General features: G+C 36.0%; 1 protein-coding gene across 12 annotated transcripts in view; it reads left to right on the top strand.

Moving 5' to 3' along the window:
* Positions 1–25,229, top strand: part of ASAP1 (ArfGAP with SH3 domain, ankyrin repeat and PH domain 1) — a 176,523-nt gene that overhangs the window by 126,133 nt on the left and 25,161 nt on the right. For 6 of the 12 annotated variants that reach the window (XM_072925006.1, XM_072925005.1, XM_072925004.1 and 3 more), the window contains 14 exons: positions 1,595–1,603; positions 2,164–2,264; positions 2,653–2,722; positions 3,842–3,929; positions 5,070–5,118; positions 10,595–10,758; positions 12,288–12,421; positions 13,415–13,506; positions 14,071–14,257; positions 16,618–16,703; positions 18,205–18,320; positions 20,525–20,592; positions 23,047–23,154; positions 24,502–24,730. In XM_072925006.1, coding sequence (XP_072781107.1) covers positions 1,595–1,603; positions 2,164–2,264; positions 2,653–2,722; positions 3,842–3,929; positions 5,070–5,118; positions 10,595–10,758; positions 12,288–12,421; positions 13,415–13,506; positions 14,071–14,257; positions 16,618–16,703; positions 18,205–18,320; positions 20,525–20,592; positions 23,047–23,154; positions 24,502–24,730 — 1,501 coding nt within the window. The remainder of the gene's footprint in view (positions 1–1,594; positions 1,604–2,163; positions 2,265–2,652; positions 2,723–3,841; positions 3,930–5,069; positions 5,119–10,594; positions 10,759–12,287; positions 12,422–13,414; positions 13,507–14,070; positions 14,258–16,617; positions 16,704–18,204; positions 18,321–20,524; positions 20,593–23,046; positions 23,155–24,501; positions 24,731–25,229) is intronic. The other 6 variants (XM_030266695.4, XM_030266689.4, XM_072925009.1 and 3 more) reach the window with 2 other exon arrangements.

Genomic DNA, 25,229 nt, shown 5'->3' with positions numbered 1-25,229 from the left:
GGAAATTGAAACTAGTGATTCCTGTCCATACTGTAAATTCTGCCACCTTTAACCTCTTTAGAGCTGCTGTGAGAGAAGTGAGACAGTTTTGAGGTCTCCGGTTTCACTGTTGTGCTTGTTCAAGGTATTTATTTAGCATTATGGGTATCTGGAATAACCTTCTACATTTTTGTGGCATACCTGTCCTTTCATCAGTGAAAAAGGTATTACTGTAATCACTGCAATTACCTGGTTCTCGGAGAAGCTCATCTTGACCGTGTTTGAATCCTGGGCAGTGCCAGTGCTGCAGCTTCACTGCAGGAAGCACCATGGACATTGACTCTTGTGGCCACTGTTGTGCTGTCCTCATGTCAAGCTGGGGCAGAATCTGTTGCCTTGTGCAAGAATTACTTAATTTTGGAAAATGATTATGGTTTATGACTCTTGAAAAAAGTATTTTAATGAATGTTGGTGTACTTTTAATTGTGTAAATTATCTGATCTTGTATGTTGCAGAATGGTCATATCCTAAGAAGCTTGAATTTTAAAAGAAACAGCCTTTAATACAGGCTTCTGTTCACTATTTTGTCTATTAATTATCACTGCAAATGTAACTTAACAGCATTAAGTTGAATGTAGCTAATTTTTGGAATCATGTTTGGTGTCTGTTTCGTCAATGATTTCTTTACATTTTATTTCCCCAAATCTTCATCTCATATGCTACTTGCAACAAGAACTATATCTCATTATGTTCTTTCTTATGCTAATACCAGCAGGATTAAGTCCCTAACTCCCATGGGGATTTGAAATTTGCTTTAGCAAACGAGCTGCTGATTGTGGTGGTGTGAGCGCTGCTGGCAGCACCCAGCTTGAAGCTGCTTCCAGCTACAAACGCCAGTTTTACCAAAGCACTTCTCTAAAATCTGTGGCAAACTTCTTACAAAATGAAAATCAATTGCAAGCACTCTGGATAAACCAAGAGGGAGTAATCTTCAATATATATTGGTTGTGGTAGTAAGAAACTCTGCTTTAAAAAGGAAATGTTATTGAGAAGGGAGTAATTGAACTATCCATTCTTTTAATTTTTTTTTTTTTGGTGGGATGTTGTCAGATGTTATGCAGGTTATTGTTTCACAGGTATATTTAAAAACAAATTGATATGCCCTTAATTATAGCTTTTTGCATACACTTGCAAAAATGAAAAGTTAACTTTGGGCCTGATCTTTTTCAGCGGAAATTCAGAATTAGCTCCGGTGATGGAAGATACATTATAACTATAATTTTAGGCAATTTAAAGATTAAAAATATTGGAAGATGTATTAAAACTTGATCCTGCAGTCATCTTAGTTGTTTTGTGAAGCCAATGTCATATATGCCAGGTTGCCTGGAATTTTGTTACAATATTTTGTTACTGGATGAGACAAAACACCAGTATGCCTAAACAATAGTTCTTGCCTTCTCTCTATTAGTGTCTTTAGAAAGGGGAAACATGGTTTTAACAATGGGGGCTATGAAATTTATGTTCAAGGAACTTTTTTTTTTAAATGAATAATAATTCTTGTTTTAAATTATTTGCTTTCTCTTTCCTCTATTGCTTTTGCCTTTCGTGATCGAAGTCTAGGAGAGTAAGTCAATGTTTTAATGAATTTGGGGGATTATTTTTTTCTGATATGCTTGTAACAAGTTAATCCATTTCACTTAATTGTTTCACTAGATCAGGCCAAAAGTTATTTCAGCTGACTTCATTCACTAAAACTCATGAATTATACATACTTTTTATTTGAAAAAAAAAAGATACTATTATCATTTGTCTTTCTTTATGTACGTGTTTATATACATATGCATGCTATATTTTGTTGTTTTCTTTTTGAAATTTTATCTTAGCCTTTTACTTTTGCTTATAAGATTGTGCAATATTAAATATTTGTATTCTAAGTCTTTGTTTTGAGATGCATATTTGCATAAGGGCCTAATGCATTAATTAAATCTTGAACATGCATCTAGTTCAAGATCACATGGAGTAAAAGCAGGCTCTCCTATGAATATAAAACATGCAGTAGTTCTCCTTTTTTAATCTTTATGAATTTGTGATGTTGTAGAGAAGAAAAAATAAAATAGGTTTAAAAGTTAGGAAAGTTTACTGTACATATCAGGAGAATGTTAATGTTGTGTTTCCCTTTTTCAGGATTCACAGAGCAGGCAAGGAGGGTACAGTATGCACCAGCTTCAGGGGAACAAGGAATATGGCAGTGAGAAGAAAGGTTATCTTTTAAAGAAGAGTGATGGGTATGTTCTGGTGACACATAATAGTGAAATCTGCTGCTATGTGCAGACTAATTCTAACAGCTACTGTGGTTGCTTCAGGCATAGTCTCCTAATGTACTTGTGAGTTCCAAAGTTCAAGCCTGACCACAGAACTGAATTCAATGTAGCAAAGCATGACAAGCCAGCATAAAAAAACAGTTATAGTTAAAAGAAAGCTATTGACTTCATAACTCTCTAAAAGATGATTAAGATATGTCAAAAATCTCCAAGTTTCTTTTGATGACGCATTTAGTAAAATTTTGACTGCATCTCTTTGTTTTTTAAAGCTAATCATCTCAAAATGATAATGATATTTACATGTTTTGAAATCACATCTACTTACTAAAATGGATATGATATTCTTATGTAGGTTAAGGAAAGTGTGGCAAAGAAGGAAGTGCACTGTTAAAAATGGAATTCTTACCATCTCACATGCAACGGTAAGTTATTTTTATACCTTTATATGAAAATAATAAATAGCATCTGTTGCTGCTAATGTGCTATTGCAAAATGGGTGTTACTTCAGCTTCTGACTGTTGCAGTTTTGTGAAACTGTAGTTTATGAAATGAATTAATTAATAGTTTAATAAGAAAATGGCAAATGTATTGAACAGACTTATCAATTAATACTTCAGATGATTTGCTTATAAGGATTGTCATGGTATATATGTGAGCCATGTAATTTGGGAACTTGGGAAGTATTTGATATTAGACTAGAGTCAGACAGATGAGTGAATGTGTTTAGTATTTTAAATACTTTCAGTTAAAAGTTTGGAATGCTGGGAAGTTTTGTTCACAGAGAATTCTTGGAACCAGGCATATATCTGAAGGATTTTCCTGGGAAGGCTCAGTCATGAGGAAGCGCCAAGGTGGTCATGGGGGAGGCAGTACTAAAACTGCCTTGTGGGTGTGCAACATGAACTTGTTGGAAAAAAGCACAAGAGTTGCTAAAGGAGATTTTCCCATTTCCTCACCTCTTTTCCACCTTTGCCCCAAATTCCACTGACAACCTTCAATTTCTAAAGCTTACTAATGGTATAAACCCCAAATTCATCAAAGATACATTTAATTATCATGTCTTAACTGACTTAATTACAGCACAGAATATTTGTATTGGTATTTATCCTGAGTTCTGTAACTCCAGATCTTCAGCTTTCCGCTTCCATTTTAAAGTTTTAGGATTATATCCTTGTTTTATTTAAAATGGGAAGAAACTTGTAATATGGACATGCTGTAGTGAAAAACTGCATTCTAGTTTTGCCGTTGTTGATGAAATGCAATTAAAAATTATTAATATTAGCATACTGTAAATATAAGCTTTTTTCCTTTTCATCCCTTTCAAATAAAGTAAGACCATGAAGATTTTATTTTGTTTAGATTTAGCAATGTGTCTATTTTGAGAGACCCCATCAGACCAAGTGATGCTGGTCTCCAGCTTTTTGAGGGTGGATATGTGTGCATGTCCAAGCTTAAAGTAATATCATACATGCCCACTCTCCAGAAAGGGAAAGTAATCTTAAATCAATACATTTTTAAAATAAAATAAATTTTCTTTTTAGTCCAACAGGCAGCCAGCTAAACTGAATTTATTGACCTGCCAGGTGAAGCCAAATGCTGAAGATAAAAAGTCCTTTGATCTAATATCACGTATGTAGCAGCTTTAGTACCATCTTGTATTCTGTGGGATTTCTGATAATGTCATTGCAAGATGCTTTGAGTAGAACACAAGGCTAGAGCTCAAAGTTCAGGTCTGTATCCAGAGACACACAGTGTCTCATGACTGTTCAGAGCCTATTTCTATTTCTCTTCTATTTCTATGTTCTATCATCTATTTCTGATGATGAGCAAATGGATGTAGGCCCTTTCTCTGTGTAGATGTGACATAAATACTGTTTGTTTGTGACAAGCCATGAAATAGCTGCATATGAAATATGCAGAAATAGTAGCATATGTGCCGCTCCCTAAGTTCAGAGAGATGTTTAACAGCTTTGTGGAACATGTGTTATCTGTGTCCACCAGGAAACAGGAAAGACCTTTGGCTATATCCTGCTTTTCAGTCATTGTTCTACTTTTTTAGTGCTATTTGAGGGAATGACAAATACAAGGAGACAAAATTTATTTCTCTCTTATACTACATTAAAATATATTTCTCTTTGAAAATTGGTAGTGCCTTATCTTCTCAGCTTTAAAGCTCCTGTGGTTCTTCTTCTTGCCATTTTGGTCTTGTACAGCAGGTATTTGTATCCAGTCTGGTTTTAAAAACTCTTTTGATGAGTCAACTCAGTGTTTTCAGACTTTACATACAGAGTATTAACCAACAAACAATTCCAACATTCTATATTGAAAAGGACAGTCTAGGAAACCTTTGATTGTGGGAGATATTAGCCACTTCTTGTCTTCATCTGTTGGTTAGTAAAACAATTTTCTTGGCTCAACTGGAGGGAAAATTATATAAAAGGAAAAAAATAATTTTGCCCTCTTCTAATTATGTTTCAGTGTTTACTTCTGAAAGGGTAAAACTTTATCCATGTGTTTGTTTTTCTTAATTATTTCAAAACATAAGACTTTTAAAATACATAAAATTGGTATGAATCAAAACTTAGTTTCATCTCCAGTTTTCTTTTTTTTTTGGAATTGTTATCTATAGCTATGAATAAAGGATTAACAATGCCTTTTAAGATAAATTACTGTTGAAAGCTTTATCTGCCAAATAGGTTTAGTACCAAATATGTAGACACATTAACTTTCATCATGTGCCAAATAAAAAGATGTATTTCTTTATTTCAGATAACAGAACATACCACTTTCAAGCAGAAGATGAACAGGAATACGTAGCGTAAGAATGTTTCCATTTTTTCAAGTTTATTTTTCCGCTAGAGATGTATAAAATCACACATAACATGTGGAAGTATTTTTCTTAGCTAATGCATAAGTAGTGCCTACTGTCTCTTTTTTTCTGTTGTTATGGATCTGTAAATGTAAACTATTTTGTGTCACATTACAGAGCTATTTTAAAGCCTAGTAACAGTAAAACCAAAACTAAACCAAACCCAACTAACCAAAACCCCATTGTTTATCCTACCAGTACCTGGTTTGTGTGAAGTGCTAGGGATGATATTGTAGATTAGATTATTAGGATTCAAATGAAATATTTTTCAGTTTTTCTCAAATCTTCCCTGTCAACCCTGTTCTGTAGTTACTTCTTTTCCTCTTGATCACACCTTTTCCTTGAAAGTAAACATAATAAATAGATAAAAGATCTCCATATGACACATAGAAAATATCTACAGGCAGTGCATTTTTTTTTTCTGTAGGCCTAGAAATAAATAGCAAAGCACATCTCTGAGATTTGTGTACTTCAGAATCCAGGAACTTGCTTCATTAATGCATATTTCCAATTAGATGATTTCCTTTCAAACAATCTTTCTTCCTACTGCATCAGAATTACTTCCTGAGAACCATGTACCACTGGTTTTTCCTCCTGTGTCACCAGATGTGTGTTGTGTGTGCTGTCTAATGCTCAACACCCAAAAGTGCAAGGAATAAAGTTACTACTGAAGAGGACAGCAATGGCTACCTCCTTCTTTAATATCCACATTCTAGTGGAAGACTGTGTTTCTCCTATTTTAAAGGTCAAGGGGACATTTGTAGGGTGTTTCACTTGTTTGGTAGTGTTGGGTGGCAGTGGCATTGACAGCTCAAATTTGGGAGTCATGGGTGAAATAAAAGTGCTGGACAATTATTTGTTGTGCAGCTATTTCCTTCTGGGCTTCCATAGCTTTATGTTGGCTCTTACAGTGCAAAGGTGAATTGCTAGTCATGATTACTGCATTCATCCTGGAACTTAATTTCTTCATTTTCCAGTCATTTTCTTTGTCAAGAAGAAAATACAGTTATTTCTTACGATTCATAAGTTTTTGGTACTCTGCCATAAATTAATTTTTACTCCATTAGTTGGTTTAACAACCAACTAATAGTGAAGTGGTTTGTTTGGGGGTAGGGGAAGAATAAATTAGTAGTATCCATCTTCTGAAAGGCAAATAAATGTAGTTTGGCAGGCTGTCTGTTGAACTGTTCTGAAATTCCCGGCTGGTTTTGTTTCCTATTAGAAGCACTGAAATTTTGTCTATCACTCTAAAGTCAAGTGGTTGAGAAAATTACTTGCTTTGGCATAGAGAACCCTAAAATATCTCAAGTTGGAAGGGACCCTCAAGGATCATTGAGTCCAACTCCCTCCTCCCATGACTGCCTACAACTAAATCATGTTACTAAGGGTATTGTGCAGATGCTCCTTTACCACTCACAGGGTTCTTGGCCATTTCCATGTCCAGTGGCCAGCCACCCTCTCAGTGAAGAGCCTTTTCCAGGTGTCCCATCTGAACTTCCCCTGATGCAGCTTCATTCCATTTCCTCATGTCCTGTTTCTGGTCACCAGAGAGAAGAATTCAGCACCTCCCTCTGCCCCCCTTAAGGAACCAGAATGAGTGCAGTAATTGTGCTGAAGAGAAACTACAATACAACCAAATGTTCTGTTTTTCTGGTGCAGCTCTGAAAAGCTTTATTATCTAAGGTGCCATGGGAACAGCTCCCTGTTGGAAGTCTGTGGACTTCCAACCTTAGTATTCAAGGGGGTTCTGATGTTACTCCTCAGTTAGAGTTGTCATCCTCTTGTTTCCATTTCCTTCTGGTGTGATTTGTCTTCATACTTTTCTCTTGTGTTTTGTCCACACAGCTTTACTGCTGCCTCTGTTTTGTCCTTTTTACTTTGTGAACCAATTGAAAATGTGTAAATAGATTTTCAAATCACCTTCATTATAGACTCATATCTAAATAGAGAAAAAATCAAGGTGTATTTATTTTTGTTCTAGTTTAACTGGTCTTGCATACATTTTCCTAGTAATTGTTTTACACTGCTTCCATAAGTAGCTACTCAAACTAAATAATAATAATTTTTACAAGGAGACTTTTTAAAAAACATGCATACTGAGCACTGTTACTTTCTGTTACAGATTTATTTCTGCTTCCCTTCAAACATTTCTGTCAGGCCAGTGCCTGTCTTGATTTTTATCCAGGCAGCTGTTTGTTGGCCTTTAATTACTAATTGAGTCTTTAATTTCTCAGTTAGTTTCTCTAGTAGATAAAATACAGTTGTTAGGGGGAAGTGGTAAATGGGTAGTGTGTTTCTGTATGTGCATGTAAATATATATTTATGTGTAGAATATAGGAAAAGTGACCTGATTTTTTTTGACAAATACAATTAATGTGCTTTCTGGCTTTTTGTTTGTTTGTTTTTAATAATTGTGGATAGGGCCAAACATACTCTGGTGATGAGCTTTGGGCTCTTTTCTACCCTGTTTTTCAAGGTTAACAGCAGGAAAAAATGCCAGACTTATAAACAAAGCTAGATTTAGAAAGTTTTCTATGAAGAAATAGACATCTGCTTCTAGTTTTTAACAGCAGTCCTCAGATGTTTTTCACCTTGGAAAGACTGGGTTTGAAGGCATTGATACTATCTGATGCCTCTTCCATACAAAAAAAGTTATATATCAATATTTGAAAAATGTTTTGCAATTCTTGTTCTGATTAGGCATTTACCTGGGAACAACATTGGTGCAATAGCAATTGTCAGGAGAGACAGTTACATTTTTACTGCAAAAAAAAAACCCAAAACAATTAAACTGGTTCTTATTCTTGGGGAAGGGTTTTTTATTGACTTGAAAATACTGAAGCAAAATAAGAGAAATGTGAGTGAAGTCTGGTCCATGAAAGATTAACAAACACCTGTTTCCTGAAGAGGCACCTAGGATGCCAGATTTTTGTTTTTCAAAACTCTGAAACTCCAGCAAGCAAAATGCCCTAAAGGATGGTAAGAAATCTCTGATATTCAGACAAACAAGGTTAACAGATGACTGGACCACCTATTTATTGTGTTAGCTAGAACAGTATTGTTGACTAGGTTAGGTTGGAAAAGACCTTTAATGTCTGTGAGTCCAACCATTAATCAAACACTGCCAAGCCCACAACGAAACCATCTCCCCAGGTGCCCCATCCACACATCTCTTAGAGCTCTCCAGGGATGGTGGCCCAACCACTTCCCTGGGGAGCCTGTTGCAATGCTTAAAAACCCATCTTTGAAGAATTTTCCTCCTAATATTCAATCTAAATGTCTGCTGGGACCACTTGAGGTCATTTCCTCTTGTTCTAGAACAAGAAGACAAAGCAATTTTGTGAGACTTGATTATTTTTTAAAGTATTTGAAAGAACATTGCAAAGTATTACCAGAAGGTTTTTGACTATTCATTTGGCGCTGGCAGTATTGTGAAATAGAGCAAATACTTTGGTTTGGTTTTTTTTTTTAGAAAGTAAGAATAAAAAACACTAATACAGATAAGAAAAGGAGAAGAAGAGCAGTTAGAATGAATTTTGTAAACTATTAATATTTAATTAACATTCCATATTTATTGAGTTTTTGAGTGTGCAGCCTGCCAGGAAGGCCTGGTGACTAACTGGGCACTTCTTGATAAGCAGCACCAGTCATTCAGAGATATCTGTCCTTGTCCTTGTGCTTGTGAGGGAAGAGCTGCCACTGTGGTGCCTCTTGCTCTTACTCACAGGTGCCCCAGTGACAGTTCTGGGCAGGGGGTTCCTTCTCCCTGAGCAAACACAACCAAAATAATGATTGCTCTGAGAGTTTAGGTACTTGTAATAAGGAAGTCTATATCAAACTAACAGCTGGTTCAGTTGTGTTGTGTTTGCATCTAATTGCATCTAATAATTTTGTAATTGTTATTGCTCAGTTGAGTTTTATTCAAATTCTGCCTTTTTAACAAATTAATCGAGTTGTAACTCTAAAAGAAATTATCAACAAATGTCAGAATAAATGTTGTTTGTCTGAGTTTAATTATTATCTTACTCTGTGTATTTAACCAAACATTGTTATAAAATTAGAAACAAGACACCATTGCCTCTTATTTTTTTAATGACATTGAATTTCATCATTAAAATTGCAGAAGAATGCCCTCTAGTGTGGGTTCTTCTCATGTAATGAGAAAGATTAAGGTACTTTCATTGTTTTCAGCATATAAACTTTGGAGCAAATTTGTGTTCAAGTCTTTCAATTTCTCTTTTGCTCTTAAGTTGATTTTTTCAAGCATTTTAAGCACTACTTACTAGATTATTTTATGCACATAAAAATTAAAACAAATATGTGCATGAAGTATATAATATGGAATGCCCATTTCCCTCTGAAATCCTTTAAAGCCAATCTTTTCATTGTTATTGCAGTGAGAAATTAAGAATTTCAATCTGAAGTTCTCTTTGTTTGTTTGTTTAGATGACCATAACCATTTCTGCATATTCGAGAAGACCGATGATTGCAGAATATTGTAAACATGAAATGCATTGAGCACATTGCCCATTTACAACATTTCTGCATTAAAAAAAAAATTGCAGTAGATCTAAAATCACTGTACCTGTGAGGATTTCTTTTTAACTTGCTATTTTTTCTAAATTGGCAACACTGCATCTGCAATGTGCTTGGTCCTTAGTGGAATTGCTTTGCCCTCTTTACTTCCACATGGAGCACAGCAGCTGCTGAGGAGTTTTGTTTGTTTTAAATTAAAACATTACATATAAAACAACAACTTGCAGAGTGATTGGGAAGGGGGGAAAATATTGCCTGAGATACCATTAAAGAGTCCTGTTTTGTTGCACTCAGCTGTTGCTCCTAGAGTTTTATGTTGGCTATTGGTATTGTTACTTTCCTGTCATCCTTCCCCCCTTGGTTGCCTTGGCAGTTGTCATTAATTTGGGTTTTCCAGTCTGACTCTGATTAGTGCACAGAGACCTGCATTTTAAAGGAAACTAACATCAACACATGCACCAGGGTGCTTGCTGTTTCCTCTGTGAAGAGAGAGATGCACACTGGAGAAAGTAGGGGTTATAATTTTCTCCAGGAAGGAGACTTTAGGAAGATTTTGGTCACCTTTTAAAGCAGTTAAATTTACAGGAGCTTAATTGCCCCTTTTGTCTTCCACAACTTCTGCATATTTGAGAAACCTGAGAACTTGGCTTTAAAATTGTTCACCAAAGGGATGTCAGAATTAAAACTGTTTCTCTCTTCTCATTCTTACTTATCTTTTCTCAAATCCTTCCTTTTTGTCTCTCATTTTTCCCCCTCCTCATTCTCTTACACAATACAGTCCTTCTCTGTAGTTCCACTAATACTTTGTTTCTGGCAAGATATCTACAGTTTATAGATCAACATGTATTTGCAAATGCAGATCTTCATTAAGGTCTTTTTCTTGTGCTAGATGGATATCAGTATTGACTAACAGCAAAGAAGAAGCATTAAATATGGCATTCCGTGGAGAGCAGAGCACAGGTGAAAACAGTTTAGAGGATCTGACAAAAGCCATTATTGATGACATACAGAGATTGCCCGGGAATGAAGTCTGTTGTGATTGTGGCTCACCAGGTATCCCCATTTGTTCATGTCATCAACTTCTTGTTGGGAGCAAAGTAATTTCTTCAAGGAAGTGTTTGTAGAGTGCAAATTCATTTTCTAAGTGATGTTTCTCAGTCTTCAACCTGTTTTTAAAAGAACAAATATGACTTTCCTACAGTAGTTCCGTTTAATTCACTAAAATATTTTTGTGTGTTGTCTGTGCTTACTTCCAGCAGTTCAAGCCCCTCTGGAGTTTGAACTGTTCTTGTTGCACTGTGTCTAGATGCTTGTTGCACTTGAATGGAAGTTGCTTGGCATCACTGATCCTGTGCATGCTACTAAGTAGAAGTGAGTAATATTTAGACAATGATTGTGGAAAAATTGACCTGGCCAGGATCTTGCTCTGAGGCTTTATCTTGGCATGAGACCACTGGAATTGCAGCATCGTTTTCAGAGGTAGAATAAGTAGTCTTGTGCAAAGAATGAGACCCAGAGTTGAAATCCTATCAGATAATATCTTCAGAGGTACAGAGTTACAGGTCAGTTTTGTGGCACTCAGAGCTTTAGAAGGGGCAGCAGGTCACGATATGACTGAGCTGGTGTGGGAGCTGGCAGCTGCTGCAGCTTTCTCATCAAAGGGACACTTCAAGAAGGTGATGCTCATTTGGAACTGAGTAGATTGTGTCTATCTTGCAGATGCTTGCTGATGCAGAACTGATCCAAATTTGAAGTAGCTAGATAAAATTACAAACTGGGATATAATTATGTCAAATCCTGGAATCTGTTCATTCAATTATTTCATTATGTAAAGCTATAGAAACTTCAGATTACAGTTCTCATTCATCTTTTAATTTGTAGTAAAGTTTTAAGCTTCACATCTGTACTCCAGCTTGCTGCATTAAAACTCTTGGCTTAATGCTTCAGCAGTTACTATTTAAAGTCAAGGAAGTGATTAATTTGTGCACAAAGTATATCTGAAGCTTTTTCTTTTCCTTAAAAACTGGTCATGCTTCTCATGTAGCATTCGTAGTATAAAATCTATCCTAATACTACATGCAGATCTCCTCCATGACAGCATTTTTTAAGTGATTTTTTTTCCTGGTCTAGCCAGCATTCCTCAAATTTTCTACAACGTGCTGCTGTTTTACATACTGGAAAGCACTATGATTAATCTTTTATGAAGGACTATTTAAAGTTTAAAAAGTACATTTTAAAACTTCAGAGGTTGTCAAATTTAGGAGATCTGTTACTTTTAAAAACAGGAAGTAATTTGTACAGAAAGCAAATATGAAATGTATTGAAATATGTTAATTCAGTATGAATGAATAAGTCTAAATTCAGTGCCTTTGGGTCTGTTCCTAAATCTGAAAAACTACATTCCATTGGTAGCAATTTGTAGTTAAATTTGCACCAGAGTTTGGAGAAAAGTACGGAATGTTCTTAGTGTGTTTTCATTGTTTGAAACATTAAATAAGGAATCATTTCAGAATACATCTCTTACCACCATTACAAACCTTTTCTTGAACTTTGATTAAATACTTTGTTTTCCAATTGTGCAGATCCAACATGGCTGTCGACTAATTTGGGCATTTTAACCTGCATTGAGTGTTCCGGAATACACAGAGAAATGGGTGTCCATATTTCTCGAATCCAGTCTTTGGAATTAGACAAATTAGGAACATCTGAACTCTTGGTAAGTTTCTTTAATTTATATTAGAGTTTTTTAGTCAAATGTTGACATATATCAAAATACACAAATTACCGTTAATCTTTTTCAAGGAATGTGTTTTTGCAGAATTTCTCCTTCATATTTCTGTAGATATTTTACAGATGCACAGTTATATATTATTGATGCTCTTGTCACTTCTCATTTTGACATCCATTGTAATTAGTGCCATCAGAATTTTGCTCTCAATAGCTGATCTTGACCCCAAATCACGGCAGTCTAAAAGCTCATGTGATTTAAAACGTGAAGCTAATTTCACTTGGCAAGGGAAAATGATTGCTGCTAATTCTAAAAGAAAAGTATTGTAGGAATTTTAATTTAATGGATGAAATAATGTAATATTGAAATTATGAAAGGAATCAGATATGAGACTACAAAAAGAAAAAAATAAACAAGTCAAAAAGAAACAATTGCAGTAGTTTTATCACCCTAGCTGTGTTTGGCTTGACAGAAGACACTTGTTACAGAAATTTTGTATAGGAAAATTGAGAGAAGGTGTAAGGCAGAACTGGATTTGGGTATAAGTCAAACTTTCTCTCTTCATAAAATATTGAGCTTATTTGCAAAGTTACTAGTAATCTAAATCAAATGTTCCTAAGCACGTTCTTCAGTAGGACTGAGCTTCTTTCCCAAAGCAGCTTCCTGATCAGTATACTAGCACCATTTCACTGTTCATGCTGCTGGTTCCTCATTCTGGTTTCATGTTGGAGGTAAAATGTCTTGAAATGCAAATAATTCTGTGACTGTGAAGTCTATTGTACTAGTTCTGGCATAAAGAGAAGCATTTTCTTTCTTTTTAATTGCTCTGTATCAGCATGTAATCATTGGGCTTTAATTTTTCAGTCCTGTTTTTTCCATCTTTTATTCATAGTGTGGAAAATGCACATTAATAGTTCTGGTGTTATGTTGCTGTTAGACCCCAAAAGTCTTCACCTTAATTTATTCTTTTTCTTATCGCAGCTGGCCAAGAATGTAGGAAATACTAGTTTTAATGATATTATGGAAGGGAATTTACCTAGTCCTTCACCTAAACCCAGTCCATCAAGTGATATGTAAGTACTGAATCTTTAAACTCTTTAAGTTTTCTGTGGAATATATCTGTGATGTAAAGTGTCTTAAACAGTAACCAAGCCAGGGGCAAGCATGGATGGCAGGATTGGAGGTTTTTATTCACACTGTGGAGCTTCATAGAAGTTCAGTCTCCAGTCATATAGTCACATTTTAACTACCTCAGCTTCCCTGTGTAGAAAACTCTTAGTTTGGGTTTCAAGGTGCATTATTTGACTCTTCAATGGTTTTGACTTATGTAGTAAACCCTCAGATGATAAACACAGTGAGCTAAATGGCACTAGCTCTGCTTTTTCTTTGATCTTAGTCCCCACAGTCAGAGTAATTTTTGTATATAACAAGAAGACAAGATAAAATTTACAATGTTCCATATTTGGGGCTTGTTTGCAAGAAAGGCATGCAGTAGAACAATAAATAACACACTTTTTATCAGATAGTTTTCTTCTTTCTTTCTCAGCTTCCAAGTTAGACAAGGTGATTTTAAATTATAATCATTGACCCATTTTTCTAAAAATTTCTAAAGCAAGCTCTATTTTCACACCCCACAGGACTGCACGTAAAGAATTTATCACTGCTAAATATGTAGATCATAAGTTCTCTAGGAAGACTTGTGCATCTGCAGCAGCTAAACTGAGTGAATTACTTGAGGCTGTCAAATCCAGGGATTTACTTGCACTAATTCAAGTCTATGCAGAGGGGGTAGAGCTAATGGAGCCACTGCTGGAGCCTGGACAGGTAAGCTTATCAGGTAAACAATTACTATTTTAAATCATGTGTATTTGTAAAATGCCCAGGATCTGGGGCTGCTACTTTAGATGATAAAACAAAATAAATAACATATGAAAACTATGAGTTTTTGCTTCCTTTCCTTAATGTAGCATCCTTGTGGGGAGGGAAAAGAACACTTTCTCTTTTGTCATCAATTGTACTAAAGGAGTGTGAAATGCAGTAGTGATATCATACACTGTTTTGGTGCCGCTATAGTGTGTTGAAAAGCACCTGTTCTGCAGTGTGTTTCTTTTAAAAAAGTCCCAAAGAACAGACTTGATAACCCAAGGTCATCTGGTACCACATACAGTAATCATGCCTGCTTTGAAAATAGTGGCTGAAGGAACACATTACTGAATGTCTGCAAGTCTCTGTTTACTGTAGGCAAGGAAAGAATAAATCTGATTACTTCAGTTTCTGATGAGACATTTACAGAAATACAATTTTGTACTGGAACCTGGAAGGTTCTTCTATGTGTGTTTGTGTATCAAGTTCTGAGTACTCGATCTTCCTTCTGAAATCAGTAACAGTTTTTTTGAAAAATCAGCCCAGGTTGACCTCAGTTATCCATGGATAAATGTTAATCATGAGCAAAGTAACCTGTTTTTATTGATAATAGATAATTGATACCTTGTAACCACTTGCTGAGCAATGTTTTCTCCCAACCTGGAGACGTGTCAGAGGATGTGTTCAACAAGTTGTATGAAAATAGCTAAGTTGGCAAAGGACACAGTGCCTGTTTGTGTTCAGTGAAAGGGATAAGTTCAGTATAGTCTCAGCATTTGAGCCATCACAGAATGCTTATCATGGAAACACATTACAAATTCCCTGACTGCGAGGCCAGCTTTCTGTATTTGTCATCCACAGCAGTTTCCACAGAATTAGCTCCTCAGTCTTCCCAGCTATTACAGGCTGTGATACCTAGAAAGGTATGAGCACCAGTTGAAATGTAGTTTGCAGTTAGGGCATTTATAGCAGCATTCTCCTCTTTACTATCAGAGTAAATTTGCTGATGTTTAATAAAATATTATTTTTTAAATTAGGACTTTAATTCTAAGTATATATACTGTGATATGCTTTTTAAATTGTCCTTTATGATCAATAGGAGTTAATGAAATATAAATTTAGATTAACTTCTCATGTTACTTTTAAATGGAAATAAGCAGCATTTCTGTTTCTATTTCGACGCATTAATGCATATTTTATGTATAGAAAATAAAGTATGATTCAATTCAAGTTAAAGGAGAAACACTGTCTATGGGGGAAACTCCCCAAGCACCAACTTTGTGCTGAGAACCACCCAGCTTTGCCTAAAGAGACCTGGGGGTCCTGATGGACACCAAGGTGAACGTGGGCCAGCAGGGTGCCCTTGTGGCAAAGGTGACAGTGGCACTCCAGGCAAGGGGGGACACATGGCCAGCACATGAAGGGCAGCGATCCTTCCCTCCACTCAGCACTGTTGAGGCCACAGCTGCAGTGCTGTGCCCAGGTCTGGGGGGCTCCCCACAACAAGAGTACTTGGGCATGCTGGAGAGAATGCAGTGAAGGGCCACAACGTGTCTGAGAGACTGGAGCACATGGAAAGGCTCCGAGATCTGGGACTGTTCAGCTGTGAGGAGGCTCAGGGGCATCTCATTATTGTATGGAAATACTTGCAGGGAGGGTGGAAAGAGGGAGCCCAGTGGTGCCCAGTGATGGGACCAGAGGCAATGGCACAGACTGGGCCACAGGAGGTGCCCTCTGAATATCAGAAACCTTTTTGTGTTGGGAGAATGACCAAACACTGGCACAGGTTGCCCAGGAATGTGGAGTCTCTGCCCTTGGAGATACTCCAAAGCCATCTGCATGTGGTCCTGGGCAACTGGCCCTGCTTGGGCGGAGAGGTTGGTCTACTGACCTTCACTGCAAATCTGTAGGAGTTTTAATGTATGTGGGACTGTGCTTGGTGCATATAATAATGTGACTTTGCTTGGTGCTCACCAGGCTGTTGTAAAGCAACAAGTACTGCAAACATGCTCAGTATTCCTTGACAGGATCCCTTTCAGTTACTGGTAGATAAAATGGTTAAAGGTTTCTCCAGATTTTTCCATCCAGCTGGGAAAAGTGAAAATTTGGTGTAGGAAAGCTGAGATTTCAGGAAATGTATTGCCATTTCCTTTGAAGCGCATGGTGTCTTTCAGAGATAAAAAAAGATCATTTTCACCATAATTTCCTTATATTTTTCTTTTGAAAGACTTGTAAAGAGTGAATGAGATGTATCTCATAGGTCTGCTACACAAGCTTTGCAGAATAAGACAGAAATCTAACTTCTCTTTACATGTGTTTAGGAGCCAGGTGAAACAGCACTTCACTTAGCAGTCCGGACTGCTGACCAAACCTCTCTCCATCTGGTTGACTTCCTTGTACAAAACTGGTATGGATTGCTAACTTTTCATTAAATTGTACATGACAGTTGTGGATGTCCAGAGTTATCCTTGCAGTGCCTTGGACAGTGTTTGCTTATCATTTATCTTTCTCCTTAGATATATTTCAAAAGAGAATAGTTTAGTTCCTTTGAGTTGACCTTTGTGCTCCTGGTCAGTTGAGAGAGGGAAAGATGTGTAGATGAAAAACATTGAAAGCAGTTAAATAAAAATAGGATGAAAGGAAAAAGTCTGTAGTGCATGAGAGAATATTGATTTAGAGCACATAACAACATGAAGCCATGCAAACAAATAGTTCAGGTACAGGAGGGATGGCGGGTAAATGTTCCAAATACATGACACATGCAAAGGAGCTGTAAGAGTAGAAAACAAGGATCTTTCTCAGAAAATTATGAACAGATGCTAGATTGACTTTGAAAAAGGTGTTCCAGAAATTAATAAACTGTATTAAAGCTACTGAGAGCATAAACTTCTTAATTAGTAATTTTCAACATCTAGTTTATTGGCTGAGTTCTTCTTTGTTGTCAAGGGCTGTGTTCATAGAAGTAAAAAACCGTAATGAAAAGTGTGAGTGCTCATTATAGGAGAGTGTTATTAAAGTAAGAAATGAAAAATAACATTCCAATATTTTCAAGCTGTTTGAGATCATCATTTGAAAAATGTTTTAGAAGCCCAAATTACTATTTTCAGCATTATTAAAGTTTTTTTTTTTATTTATTTTGGATGATTATTTAGATTATTTTTTTTTTAGTTATGAAGCTTTGTAGTTTTTTCAGACAGCTATAACCTTGTGTGTGTTTCTGTCTGCTGTGTAGGTTTTTGTGGCAGTCTCAATTTTAGGAGCATTTTTATAACCCTGTGAGCTCTGCCCAATATGGGTAACACTGGGAAAAGCTGTCATCTCCTGAGCTTTGCTTTTTTGGTTTATGAAAATATTTTATTGTTCCCAAAATGTCAGTAGCAGTTTTTGAAAAACCTGGGTTTAGAACTTAAAGCTAAAGAAAGTTTTTAAAAAGCCCTGTGAGCCCCTTTGCATATCTGGTTTTTCCCTAGCTTGGTGTGTTGTCCTTACATTCATTCTCACAGCTGCCCTCTTGATTGTTCCTTGACTGCATGGGATTTATTAACCTATTTTAACTGTATCAGAATTATTCAGATATTTCTGTTGGGCTAATTTAGCATGTTTGAAAAAAGAATTACAGTGAAGTGGCAACCGGCATGACCTTGGAGAGGTCTGAGTCTCTGATTTTCACATCTTTAGTTTTTTGAATGAACATCTGTAGATTTTCAGTCCTTTCCAATCACAGCTTAGGTATTTCCAATGTCCTTGGAAGAATTCTTCATAGTATTTGAAAGTAATATTTGATTTAAATTTTTATCTTACTTCATATTTGTCCAGTAAAGTTTTTATTTATATGGATGCTAGATCTGAAATGAATACCACAGCTACTATACTCTTCTTGAATATTTGTTTTTTTGTATTTTTTTCAGTGGAAACCTGGACAAACAAACAGCATTGGGTAATACAGTTCTACACTACTGCAGTATATATAATAAGCCTGAGTGTTTGAAATTGCTTTTGAGGGGGAAGCCAACTATTGATCTAGGTAAGTTCATTCTTTACAATCTTTAAAACCATGAAATATAGATTTTCTAAAATTTCTTCCCATTATTTTAGCCACTGTTGTTTTATTTCTCTGTGGTAAGTAAACTTCTAAAATAAAACTGGTAGGAAGATGAAGACCTTTTCACAAAAAGCCTAAAGGAAACATTCAGTTAAGAAACTGAGTTCTTAGAAGAGAATAGTGACAAAAATTTCTAATATGAAATACTAATGGCAAACCCTAAGCAGAGTTCAGAGTTCTGTTTCTGACCTGTTTTAAACTGGCTGGAATTTAGGTTTATTGTTTATTCTAGAACTTTTATTTTATAATGCTTCAAATGTTTAATTCCACTCTTAGGTACATGGGCTTTATGCATTTAATTCTTCTGTTGATGTCAATGGCAGCTGGTGCTGTGGTTTCATCCAGCACACCCCAGCCAACACTGCCACTGATTAGCCAGAGAACAAGAGATTATCCTAACTGTGAGCAAACAGAGATTGTGTTTTCAGTTAAACTTTTGGTATGCCATTGTAACAAATGAACTGATGCAGGTGCAGCAAGTGTTACACCTGTCTCACACACAGGTAGGTGCAAAGAGCAGCTGAAAGGCAGCTGAAAAAGCTGATCCCATTTTTCCTGAGTTAGGAAGGTATCCCATGAATCCAGCTTTTTAGGCCCAGGAATTAAACGTGGTCAGCATATATATAAAACATTTCCATTCAGTCAGTTTGTGGTATAGGAGAGAAGTTTTTTTTTAACAACTGATGAAAACCGGATTTTATTTCTCCCTTTTTCTTCATCACCATTACTTTCCTCCACTGCCTGGTAAAGAACTGTTGTATAAACTGAAGTTCATAGTTTAGTAGCAGAAGTCACTGGTTTCCTTGGCCTTTTTATAGACCTTTAGAATATGTTCCAGTATTATCATAAATCAGAGAATTTAATGTGACCATTTTTGGCAGTTATAATGGGAAAGCTATTTGAACAAGTTAAAGTTCTTTATTGGCCCTTCCATTGAACTTTCTCCTAGGAAGATGCCAGATGAGTGTTTATACCTTTTTGGCGCTTTTTTTTGTTTTTGTTTTTTTGGGGTTTTTTTTTTTGTGAGAAAGATGGTGTTGTGCTTTTTTTGTTGATTGTTTTGAGTGATCTCACATAGGCCTTGAAATATCAGGTGTATACTTAAAAGCTGAAAGTTTGGAATTTATGTAGTCCTTAAGCTATCTAGGTGTTAACTGCACATAAGAAGTACTATATTTTCATTCCTTTTCAGGTTGAACCATCTCTGATAGATCTTTCCATAAGTAAATCCTTCTTCTAGGCATCTGAATTCTTTCAAAGTCACAGGCCTTTCTCGAAGACTGCTTTGTAAATTCTAGGATTCCTAACTGGCATTCTCTGTGTAATATTTCACACTGACATTATAGATCTGTTTGATCATTTTCAAGTTCCTGATCACAGAAATACTTTACAATCTGGATGTGCTGTGGAGCATTCTCTGTTCCAGCTCCACGGCATTTACTGATGTACTGTGAGAGTACATTTTACCTAGGGTTTATCCACATTGGATGTGGGAGTTGGTTTTGTTTACTGAGACTTGCTGAGCATTTAGGAAGGATTCCATTAGTTGCTGTGCCTGAGGACATCCCATCACACTCAGATATCAAGATATCACCTTCTTTCTTACCAGGTGTTATTTTAAATTGTAAACCATTTTACAGCTTTGATGAAGACAAAGCTAGAAAGTTTTAAATTTATTCTTGTTCAAATGTCTTCAAATTAAGGCTTCAAGCCTCTAAGTAAAATCTGCTTTGATCAACATTTCCTTTTTTATTTTAAGTTGTAGAATTAGTTCTCTTTTTTTGAGCTGCTTTACCCTGCCTGCTTGCTTCTCCTGCTTATTCAGGTAAGAGTTTATTGGCAAAGGCATTGAGTGGAGACTGAGGTGACTACATTTCTTTGTGTTCTCTGCTAGGATGGTTAGAAGAGATTTGGGAACTGTTGCAGCAGATCTGCTGTTCACAAAGAACCTGATTATACATGAAATGTGTGAGCACTTAGAGTGGAATCTTAAAGAGCTGCAGCTGCTATAGCATAAACAGACATTTTTGATCACTTTTAGAAGTTACTGTGCTACAAGTAGTGAAATTCAATAAATTGTTTCTTAAGACATCTCAAAGAATTGCTCTTTTTTGTTAATTTTGTAGTAAACCAAGCTGGAGAGACGGCTCTGGACACAGCCAAAAGACTGAAAGCTGTCCAGTGTGAGGAACTGGTAAGAACCAAGCCTGGGTGGCAAAGGCAAGGGGGAATGTTTGCTCCTTTACAAATGTGATATATTTAATATATCATTACCACTGCATCTCACGTGGTATTGCTGCAAGCTGGCTGTGTGTTGATCTGAAGGCCCTACCACAGGTGACTATTTTCTTACCTAAAACACAACAGTAATTTTCTTTGTAACAATTTAAGAAAAAGATCTATCTTCTAGTGCCAGTACTACTTATTTTCACCAGTGTATTTGAAAACCTTAAATACTGGAGGGTCAGATGTGTCAATAAATACATCATTCAAGGAGATTTGGGCTTCATCACCTCAAAAGTTCTTCTTAAACTTCTATACCAGGAGTACTGAACAACTCCTGCAATATTAAAACTGTCAAGACCTTTTAGGTCAGGATCTTTGTTTGTCTCTTCCTGCTATGGATTTTTTCAGATTTTTTAATAGGACAGATAGTTCAGAGATTGTGAAAGTCTTTTTATAAGGAGAATTGAAACAACTTACTCTCCTGGAAGGAGGAAGAAGCTTAAGTGTAATGTCTGGAAGTTGTTGTATCAGCTTCTGTGGGACTTTGTCCCTCTACTGAACATAATCAAATCAAAAACCTCCTGGAATTTTGAGAATGTGTGAGGGATGTTAACAGACACCACTCAAAAATATGATTGATGTTCAAGAAATAAAGGAGCTAAGGATTTTCCCAGGTACTCCTCTGAAGCTTTTAGCCAGGAATACAGATTTTACATCAGACCAACCAGCTTGTTTGTTCTTGGCCCTCTAAGGTGCCACCAGCATGCATTTACTAGGCAAGTGAATTTAATTACTGTCAAAGTATTAAAAAAATCTAAGTATTGTGGCAGTTTCACATTCAAGACAAAACCAGGAGAATTTACAAAACATTTCCCACTTATGTCTATTTATTCTTTTTCCTAATTTTGGTGATCTGAGGATATCTACTTTTGCTCTGCAGCTGATAATTTTAATACCTTTCCTGTGCCAGTTGAAAGTTCTTGTCATGAATTAATTGTTGAATAATCAAAAGACCTTGTCCTTCACAAATTTGAAAAAAATTCCATATTTATGGGGATGTAAGTCAGCATTGTGGTGTGGTTGATAAGGTGGGACTGGCTTCTCAGTTAATGCCATGTCTGCTGTGTATGTTGGTGCTGTTTCCAGTGGTTTGAGTATTCTGTCAGCTGGATCAGGCAGATCACCTGTGCAGCACACAATTGGGATGGATTGCTTTTTTCTTTATAGTATCCCTTTTAAAAACTCACATCTGTGGCTGTGCTACAGAACAAAGAGTCAAATGGATGTTATCAGTGGGTTTATCTAGCAGTTAATAGTTTAGTAATAGTGATCCAAATTCCATGAATACCTCACTGATTATTTCACTTAACTCTCATAGAGCATTTATGCCTTTTGTGTTTGTTTTTTTTTGTTTTGTTTTGTTTTTTTGGTTTTTTTTTTTTTTTTACTTTTCAAGAGGAAAATTATTTCTGCAATTTTTTCCAAAAGCAGCAATGAGTTAAGAATGAAAAAGAAACATGAATAAACACACTATTTGCCTTGGGCAGTAAAAAAGTACAAGATAAGTAACTAGGTGCTTGCACTGTGAAATTTAGCTGTACCAAACTCATTTCTGTTGCATAACTGGAGTCTTAACTGTGTAATTAAATTCAGTTTCAGCTCAAGTGAGTTCATGAATACTTACATAACAGATTGGAAATACTGTCTTTATTCCAAATTTTATTTCAGGAAGATGGTTAAAGGCACTCCTGAATCAACTACTATCAAGTAGACTACATTTTAAAGGATGTGAAGGACTAAATAATGATGGAAGATCTAGACATTGCAAAGGAGAATTTATCTCCTCAGAATAACCATTAACTGCTCTATTCGTTTTTTTGCTGATCATTGAGGTAGTTTATAAAAAATGTGAAATACATTGTTTGGGCTGGCAAAGTCGAGGAATTTTGTGCTTAAGACATATTGGCCTCATCCAGGGAGAGAGAGAGGTGAAATATCTAAATGAAAAGTAAATATCTTTTCATCTGATTTGAGTACAAGGATTGTGATTTTGATGGGGCCGCAGCTGTATGTACAAAATTTATAAATAGGTTTTGCCTTTCCTTTTTGGAAAGAAGGACTCCAGATAAATTCTGCTTTTGTGCTTATGCCTTGTCTTCGTGTCATCTTTTCAAACATGGTGTCTTCTGCCCATTTTGAGGAAATCTTTTCTTTTTGCCTTTTAGCTGTTTTTCTCTACCTCAAATAAATGAAGGATGTTTGCATGGTCGCTCTGAAATTGCTTTGTTTTTTGTTTTTTTTTCAGTATGGAATAATTTTAAACTTCTAAAAATTCCAATTTATTTCTTGCCATTACAAAATTAACTTAATTTAACACCAAAAGAACAGCAAGTATTTTAGCAAGGCTTTTTATTTCTTTCAGCTTTCTCAAGCCAAGGCAGGAAAGCTAAACCCACACGTGCATGTGGAGTATGAATGGAATCTTCGGCAGGAAGAAATTGATGAGAGTGACGATGACTTGGACGATAAAGTGAGTGTGAATCACTGATACAGCTTGGCAGAAAAACAGTCAACATCTCTGCTCCCTGGAAATAAATGGAAATTAGAGACCCTCTTTAGCCTTTTATTTTCTTATAGATATTTTGTGTGTGGGGGAAACCTAATTTTGAGGCCTGTGTTAAAGACTGCCTAAGTGCTTTTTGAATATACTTTGTCAACCTAGTTATTATGGGCTGTTTCAGAAGTTTGACTTTGACAGGACATACGGTATAATATAAATCAGCAAATCTGGACTACTTTGTTGCTTCATCCTTTTCAGAATTCTGGGCTGTTAAATTTTAACTGGAGGAAATCCAAAGCTTACATACTTAATTTTTTCCATAAATTAATTAAAAACTAGTTATTGAATGAATAACTCTATTCTTCATAAGCCATGCTATGCTATTTATTCTTGTTTTTTTAAAAAAAAACTCGAAGTAATAGGAAGGCAAAACTTGAGGGCATAGAATAATTGCCATCCTAGAGCATGTGAAAAATTAGCCTCAGTGTCCTACTTTAGCAAGTCAGTTAATTACTGTGTGCTCTATTTCTGCAATAAATGCAAATACACCTCTCCTGTTTTATATGAGTGCTGCAGAAAGAAATGTGGACAACTTCTCATTTTCTGTGACACTTGGGACTGAAAAATTCAGAAACCAAAGTAATTTGCATGCCCTCAAGGACAGTAGAGAACAAAATAATCATCGGTATGAGGAGCCTCTGGAGGATGAGGGATGCTGTGCTGAAGATAATAACCTGAACCAGAGCTGCAGGGAAAGAGATTGTGCTCCATATGCACCGATTAACATACAGCAGCCAAAAACTAATGTGTAAAATTTCTTCAAAGGGCAATTAGATGTGTTTAAAAAGAGCTGTATCATGGATTATATTGCTAGTTCAGGGACCAAATAAATCTGATCTGTCAGAAGAGTTTGTTCATTTCTACTAGGCATCAGTGGAGTAATATATTTTATACTTGAGGATAATTGTCTAGTCTGAGTAACATGCTCTATTCCCTGAAAATTACTCTTACATTCTAAAATTTGCCAGCCTTTTATTGGCATTTTATTTAGTATATTATTAGTGTGTATTTCCAGCTTTAACATTAAATCTAATTTTGTGTTCATGATGATTTGTTGATGATACAATCTTAATTTTCATTTAGAAGCGAGGACCTTTCAGGTTGAATTGCTGAAAAAGGGAGAAATGGGGGTTTATTTGATGAACAAAGAAAAAAACTAGACTCATGTTCACTAAATTATGTTCTGATATGCTATTTTCCAAGCATACTAACTATAATTAGTGTTTAGACAACTGTATCTTGTTTTTCTATTCACAGCCTAGTCCTATAAAAAAGGAAAGATCTCCAAGACCCCAAAGTTTCTGTCACTCCTCAAGCATTTCTCCCCAAGACAAACTGACTCACCCTTCATTTAGCACTCCCAGAGACAAGCAGAGACTCTCCTACGGAGCCTTTACCAACCAGATCTTTGCTTCTGCAAGCACAGACTCACCCACCTCTCCAACGTCTGATGCTCCTCCTCTTCCTCCTAGAAATGCTGGCAAAGGTAAGTCTCTCTCCAAACTACACTTGCAAGCAGTGATTTTAACACTGTTGCCCTTCCTTTAACTGAGGACATTGCAATGTTTCAAAGTGTTCTTACTGATGCAGAAGTGTGGTACAATGCATGTTATAAACTTAAAAGACCTGGGGGGCACTTTGTAATTGACTCATTCATAACACTGAACATGAATGGGTGAGGAATAAACTACTCTGCTAAATTAAAGCCACTTAATTTTATGAGACTTACAGCTGCAGTGGATTGTGATGGTTTGACCTAGGTATCTTCAAGTTTAGAGGGATATTTATGGAACAAAACTCTTTGCTTTATTATAATTTGTGCAGCTCTACTTCTTAGGACAAAGAAACTTTTCATTCCTTTTTACATGTTTAATTTAGAAATTGACAAATTGTGTTTTTACAGTACACTTGTTAGAGTAATGCCTCCTTTTGTTAGCACTATTTCATTTGTCACCTGGTAATTCAAAATGCAGAGATGCTCTCAC

Source organism: Taeniopygia guttata, chromosome 2, assembly GCF_048771995.1.
Source record: "Taeniopygia guttata chromosome 2, bTaeGut7.mat, whole genome shotgun sequence".
NCBI lineage: Eukaryota > Metazoa > Chordata > Aves > Passeriformes > Estrildidae > Taeniopygia > Taeniopygia guttata.
This window is presented reverse-complemented; position numbering and strand designations above follow the sequence as displayed.